The sequence below is a fragment of the Podarcis tiliguerta genome (genome assembly GCF_965153285.1).
Source record: "Podarcis tiliguerta genome assembly, chromosome: 6".
NCBI lineage: Eukaryota > Metazoa > Chordata > Lepidosauria > Squamata > Lacertidae > Podarcis > Podarcis tiliguerta.
In genome coordinates this window covers 94,546,032-94,553,319 of record NC_139539.1, presented here as the reverse complement: position 1 = coordinate 94,553,319, position 7,288 = coordinate 94,546,032, and the positions used below count along the sequence as shown (strand labels likewise).

Sequence of the window (7,288 nt, the reverse complement as noted above, 5' to 3'; positions counted from 1 at the left end):
AGGTGACTGTGGAGGCCAATTCTGGATCCGCACATCCTTGCACAGTGGAGACATCGATTTTCGGGTCAGCAACTCAACTACCCAAGTTTGCTATTAATAGTGCATAGGCGTTACTTGGGTGGGAAATAGATCTATATAATATGATACCCACATACACAGAGATATTGAGGCCAGTGCTGCAAGATAGAATTTGAACTGAATGTGCACAATAAAACCAAGCATCACTGAACTACACTTAAAAGGTTTTTAATTTATTTATTATCTTCTAAAGAACAGATACAGAAGTAGTCCCTGATTTTGACATCCTGGCTGTAGGATGCCTTCAAGCCAAAGCAGATGCATCACCTCAGGTACAAAACACACACAGATCAAAACTATATCCCTCCCCCAAAACAGTTCATACAAACAGAAGTTACTTTCTTGAAAACAAATAAACACAATCCTGAAGAAGGAAATAACAAAAAGTACAAAAAGACAATGTGCACAATGCCGCCTTTTAACTTGTTTGTGGGGTGTTAACAAGCACACCTGGGCTTGTAGAAAAAACTGGTCTAAGCTTGGGGGGGGGGGGCAATCAAAATGAGATCAACTCAAAAAATGGTCTCTGCTTAGCTTCTTCTGAAAGGGAGGTTTTCAGTTTTAATAAAGTGTTCTGCAAGAGTTGTGTCCGAAGCCAAGGGCAGCTGGCCAGTTGCAGAGAGGCAGTGCTGAGGCTGGCAGGAGGACAGCTGAAAGCCGTGACTTTCACATGGGCTAGACAAGAGATTAATAAAGGCCCTCAAGAAGGGGGAGGCTTTTAAAATAAAGCATAGCATCCCTAACAGAGGAGGAGTGCCCTAGCAAACCAAACAGGGCACTGCTCTAGTTCATACTGTAGCTCCTTGAACTTGCATTACTCCCCCACCCCAAGGGACCAAGACTAGCACTAGCAGAAGGATGTGAGCCTGGTGCCCTGGGCATCCCCAAGGAACCCCGTATTGTGTATAGCTAGGACATATCTACCCAACTTAGGCCAGCACGTTGGGTGAATGAAAAATCAAAACTTGACAAAACCAAGCTTGGGGTGTGTGTGGGTGAGAGAGGGGGGGGTCTGCCTGATTTGGCTGGTAAGTGCTTGGCAGGGCCAAAAACTCAGCAGGATTCTAAATGCACTCTCAAACCATACCCTTTATTACAGAAAATGTTTGGCTATACCAAAACTGCTTGCTTCAAACTGTGTTATTGGACCATATGAGTCTGAAAAGCAGAGGAAAGTACCCCAAAATGGTTCACCCTCCAACTATACAACAGATCCAACACTGTAGCCTTCCTACTGGATTGTGCCCCTCTTTTTAAAGCCATCTTGCACTTCCCCCCAAAAAACACCTTTCCAAAAATGTTTCTGTGTATATTTCCATTAATATTAAATTGTGCAAAATATGGCTTTCTACAGGGAACTGCTTTCAGGATGCTGAGATTTCTTTGTGCCACGATTGGGGCTCAGCATCCAAGTGAACAACGCCTTCCTTAATAAAATAATGTTTCTGAACCATTACTCAGCTCCCACTAGGAGCCTGCAAGTTTCCTCTGCAGGAAAAATGCAGCAGAATCCCTCCATGCTCAAAGGCTCTTTATCACATACACCCTGAGATGCAGTGGAGGGGTAAAGACAATGTATGGTGGAGTTCCAGTCACATAAGCACACTTTGTAAGAGGCAAATTCACCTCTTGCATGGTAAAATTCTGGCAAAGCAAAGCATTTTCTCAGCATAATGGACAAATAAGAGCTGGCGCATATATTGTTGTTGTTGTTGTTTATATAGTGCTGTCAATGCGCATGGCAGCTTACCAGATAAGCATGAATGTTGGGTCCTTGGCCTGAAGAGCTTATAAATGAAACACGGGAGACAACAAAGGCTGGAGAAGAAGATGGAGACAAGCTAAACTGGGACTTGTCAGAGGTGGCCTCTCTCCTTTGGAGCATCTTTCCTGCTGATTTCTAGGCCCCAGAAATAAACTCTTAGCTGATGCACCAGCTAGCGCCTGGGTTTTTGGTTTGTTATTTTAAGAATGTTTAGGGTTGATGCTTTTCAATTTTCATTGCCATTTTGTTATATTGTTTGGGCTTTTCCTTATGTTTTATGTATGTCACTTTTGATACCTTAGCAGAAAGTTAACCAGTAAGTTATTTCAGTTAAAAATCAATTCACTTTAGCTACACACACTGAGCTTTAACTATAACTACCAGCTTATTTGCACAAAATAACTGAGCACAGGAGTGGTGTACTCCAGTGAGCAGGGTAAGTTCAGATAAGCTTCATGACTGCACAATGCCACTTTCAAATCAGCTCAAATGCTGCGGGACAATTTAACCCCTCCTGCTGCCAGTCATAAAAGCGTGTACAGAAGTTACAGCAACTGCATCTATAAGCCAGGATTTCTCTGCCCTTGTCACATCCCATTCATAGGAGCTTCTACTGCTACTTCCCAGGTATGTGCACCTGACATTACTTGTGCAAGTGTTATTTGCACAAATGTAGTGGTATGTACAATGTCTGAACTGACTCCCTTTTTCTATTCTAGAAACAGGCACCAAAGGAAGCAAGAGGTTGCTGGTTCTGTAACACCTGCCCTGGTCATGCCATAGCGGCATGGTCTTCTCTGCTGAGAGTGCTTCTGGCATGAGCTTAGTTTTCTCTTGGGAGAAGGCAGCCATTCTTGCTGTAAGTCCTATTGCTTCAACATGCATTTAACAGATGCGTAACACATCATCCCTGACTTACCCTTATCATATAAGGTACCCTGAGCATATCTATATGGAAAGACAGCAAATATATATATATTTAAAATAAATAAATATAATAAACCTTAGCCTCCTGGCTCTAGCTTCTTTTCCCTTTGCATGATCCATCCATTTTCAACGAGAGCAGCACATTTTTCTTTCCTATTCCTGACAATTTCAAAGCACATCCCAATATGGGCGCTCTATATGCCCAATATGGGTACTCAGTATGTCCACATGCTCCAAAGGAGTGGGTGGGGGGAGGCAGGGAACCTGCTCTCACTGACTGTGGACATTTAACTGGCTCTGGCTTTGGTAGCCTTTGCATCTTCTTTAAAAGGCACACCCATTCCCAGCTGCCTAGAAGCTATCCCCTTTTTCCTGACAGAGTAGGGATTTGCACAGCTACAACTGTTCCCCAACACAGCTTTGCTTTGGCTTCCTTCTGCAAAGCCCAAGGTCATTACACACTGTTCTATGGCCTTATCAAGGCGATCTGTTCAAATATTGTTCATATTACGTGTTAGTGTTTGCAGGACAGCTCTGCCATGTCCCCAGGCAATGGATTTAGAAGAAGGGAAAGTGCTTTCTTAGGCTAAAAATAAAAATCTAAAGTCAGATATATGAGAGAACATGCGAAGGAGACACTCACAGGAGAGTTGAAGCACCACAGCCTTAAAGCAAATTCTGGAGAAGCCTCATATCCATTAAGGCCAAAAGTGCATTTAACTACAGTTGCTAAGCAAAGTTTAGCAAACTGAAGATTGGCCAGTGAGTGTGTGTGTTTCTCTGTGAGTCTGTGTGTAACTGACAAGGGGCTCTTCCAAACTCAGTTTCAGTTCCCTCTGTGCAGACTGATATCATGAGTCAAAACTTGGGTCTGCACAGTGAGGTCGCAAGTGCCAGCCAACAGCTGCTCATAAAGACATGTCCAACCACATTCCAGACAGCACTACAACTTTGTAACCCCACTAGCTAGGGAAATAATTGCTTGCCCATCAACTATACATTATTAACTTGAGGGACGGATAACCGGTAGCATCACCAAAAGATCCATGCTTATGATACAACAGTTGTCTTGAGGCTGAATTAAACACCTGAAGCACGAGAAGCAAGCTGCCTTGGGAGACCTGCAATCCACATCACCACAGCTGGGAGCTCCTTGTTTTCTCTCCCCCTCTACTTTTGCCATCGATCAAATCAAAACAACCAAAAGCCCACTTCACCTATTTTTATACAACCAAGTAATGTTTTAAAAGCATCCTGCATGTTACTGGAACAGTAGCAATGGTACAAAGCAGTGGGGACGGATTGGGTATGTAGTCTTAGAGGCTTATTTGATAGCCTCATGTTGACTGTGATAGACTCTTGACTGAGGCAGGACACTGCCCATAAAGCTGCCATGGCAAACCCATTAAGAAGCAACCAGGCCAATTGGTCATTCTAGGGTATTAAGCCTGACTTTGGGAGCCTACTGGGGTGATTCTGTGATTGCTCTCACAGCAGGAGCTGCCTCTGGGACACTTGGAGGAGAGCTGTAGAAGGACGTTGTATGGTTCCTCTGATGGTCTCGGAGGTAAAGAGGGATGGAGGAGCTTTTGATGTGCAAGATCCTGGTGTCCATCACTTCACAGTCTATCTGCATCATAACTTCGTAGTCTTGGCCATTGATTATTTTCTCTACAAAAGTAAAAGGAAAGAGTCATAATGGGGAAAACATTTCCCTAACTGTATGTATGTTATAACATAATCTAACATAACATAACAATATACATGCAGCTGCTGTACAGAAAAGTTGCTCCTACATTTCTTACAAACTAATTCATATGAAATGAACAAGACTTTGTATGAACTAAAAAGAAAGCAGTGTTCTCTTCCATTTTTACTGGGTACATTACTTGGATGGCTTTATGCCATGAAGTGGTCTATAAATGTGTATTACAACAACAACAACAACCACCACCACCACCACCACCACCACCACCACCAAATTGTTGTGGAGTGCTTTCCCACAAACTCAAAGCAGGTAACAGTCTATAAAAAAACAGGAATAACCCCACCACACTTAGAACAAACAAGAACAACTAAAAATAAAACAAACTTCAAAAGGGAGTGATACACAGTAAATTATCCAAATGACCAGTGGGGAAAATATTTTACACCTGTTACACTCCAGTAAATATGTCAATTTCCAAAGACACCCAGGTTTCAAAATTTAGGACAGACCACAATAAAGGCCATGTTCCTGGCATCATGGGCAGTACCAGCTGGCCTGGTTTCAATCGGCATGTGAGCACATACAAAGAGAGGTAGTCCTGAAAGTGTGTTCCAGAGCATGTTGATTAAAGACACTACGAAACCCATGATCCTTCTAGACCAGGGCTGTTTATCAGCCTTCCAGAAGTTGCCGAATTACAAAACCCTCAGCAATTAGACACATGGCTGAGTCTGATGGGAGTTGGAGTTCAGCAGTACCTGGAGGGCCACAGGATCCCCACTCCTGTCCCAGATGTACTCAAAAATAGAACTAAACATCCACCAATGAAAATCAGTCCTGGTTGGATAGCATTTGGAAAGTGATCAGTAGGTTTCTATTTATCAAGAAGGAAGAGTGAAGCATCTCACTGGTTTCCAAGCAAAGCTGTATAAAAGTATTGTATGATTTTTAACCTGATCCCTCTGCTGTGCTTAGCTGAAGTGTGAGCAGTTTTATTTGCTTTACTTCTTTTTTGGGAACATGCCAGCTGTTCTTTTGCACAAGCCCCATGAAATGAGGACAGCCACCCAAGTGCCGCGCAGAGGACTGTGTCTTGCATCCCAGCCTTTCCTTTAGGGCCACAATGGTTGAGAGTTTGTGCCGAAGGGGCAACAAACCATCTTCAAGAGAATTTTGGGATTTTGCTTGGCCATTTATCTTTGGGAACCGTATAATGTGGTGTGGTAAGAACTGGCCCTGAGGTAGAACTTTGCAAAATCACTCCTCACGTGGTCTCTGCCTTTCCATTCACTTTTTCATTTAATGTACCTGCATCTCAGAGCTGTTCCTGCCATAATGGATGGTATTTGGTTATGCCAATATCCAAGCATAAGAAAGGCAAATTTCACCAGATGTGAAAGAGATATGCCACTTCCTCAAACAAGGGCTCAATCCTTGCTATTTCAAAAGGCAAAAGCAATATATATATAGATCACACACACACCTGTTGTGTGCATGCATTTTTTATTTGCCAAAGCATGTCAGAGATTAGTATTTTTAAATTTTAGATTTTCCTAGTTCCCCAGAAAGTATCAAGAAACTCTGGCATAAACCAATAATCAGTGCCCAAATAAAAATTAGTTTTCCCCCAAGGAAATTGTCAGTATATAACTCAGAAAATACACGTTTCAAGGTAGATGGTGCAATGTCCAGCCCCTGACCTCTCTACATAAAGCTACCTCAGGTAACAGCTGAAAAAGGCTTCTCTCTGAAAAAGACTTCTCTCATCCTGAAAATCTGGACCAGACAGAACAATCTGGACCTGACAAGGGCAGTTTCCTATGTTCAGCCCTGGCAGGCTGTCCGCACACCTTTGAAGCTCATGGGATTGGGGTGGGGGTGGGGATTAATTTACTTACTCTGGATGTATTTACACATAATCAGAATTCAAGATGGAGAGAAAACAAACCAGAATGCTGGTTCAGATGATAACAATTTAGATGATAAGAGGCTTGTTTCTCCACTCTGCTAAGTGAGAAGAGAAACAGGACTGTGAAACAAACCACACAGTTGGGGCTTAGCGTTCTGTGTGAATGCAACCATTCTAAATTTATTCATTCTGAAACTTGTACTCAAGCTTGCTCCCTCAGCACTGGATGCTTTTTGGAAATTTTACACTGAGACCGATACGGAATTAAGAGGCGGACAAGGAATCAGCTTTTGTAGCGCTGCCTGGGTTCTCTTACTCATTGCAAAAATGTTTTGACCATATTATGAGCCATCTCCCAAGCTTTTATAATAACATAAGCAGTCTCTTTCTGACCTCCCTCCCATCCACAATAGCTTTCAGCTTCTTTTCTTTCTGCATCCATGCAAAATTGGCCTGAAGCTTGCCCCACCCCGCACCTCTTGGTGGGTGGTCAGCTTCTCATCCCTCATCAAGGGCGCAGAGCCGAGAGCAGCTGGCTCCAGGGGTTTCTGCACAGCCAGTCACTGTGTGGCTCTTGAACGGGCTCTTTGGATGCTGCTTCCTGCTCTCTGCCCCGCAAAGTCCAGGTGGCTGAACCGGCTAAATGCCTGTTGTGGAGCAGTTGCCTGGGAGCTCTTGTGCGCTAAATGATGCTCTTCATCAGGGCTATGAAAACACAAGGACTACCTTTTTCATTTCACTGTTTCAAACCAGTGCTGTACTCGAACAGGCAATGGCTCTCTACAGTCTTCCCCTGACCTGCTACGTGGATGGGGCACTGTTTGAGAGTGGGAGCAGAACTATTTCCCCTTACCCAATTTCTTTCCCCCCAGTAATCATACCCCTAATTTAATAGTGCTAA

The 7,288-nt window shown here is 43.4% G+C and overlaps 1 protein-coding gene across 2 annotated transcripts in view; it reads right to left on the bottom strand.

The window, feature by feature from the left end:
- Positions 1–230: 230 nt before the first annotated feature.
- ATF6 (activating transcription factor 6) overlaps positions 231–7,288 on the bottom strand; it is a 78,876-nt gene continuing 71,818 nt past the window's right edge. For both annotated transcript variants that reach the window (XM_083446407.1, XM_083446408.1), the window contains exon 16: positions 231–4,441. In XM_083446407.1, the coding sequence (XP_083302533.1) occupies positions 4,233–4,441 (209 nt within the window). In that variant the 3' untranslated portion in view covers positions 231–4,232. The remainder of the gene's footprint in view (positions 4,442–7,288) is intronic.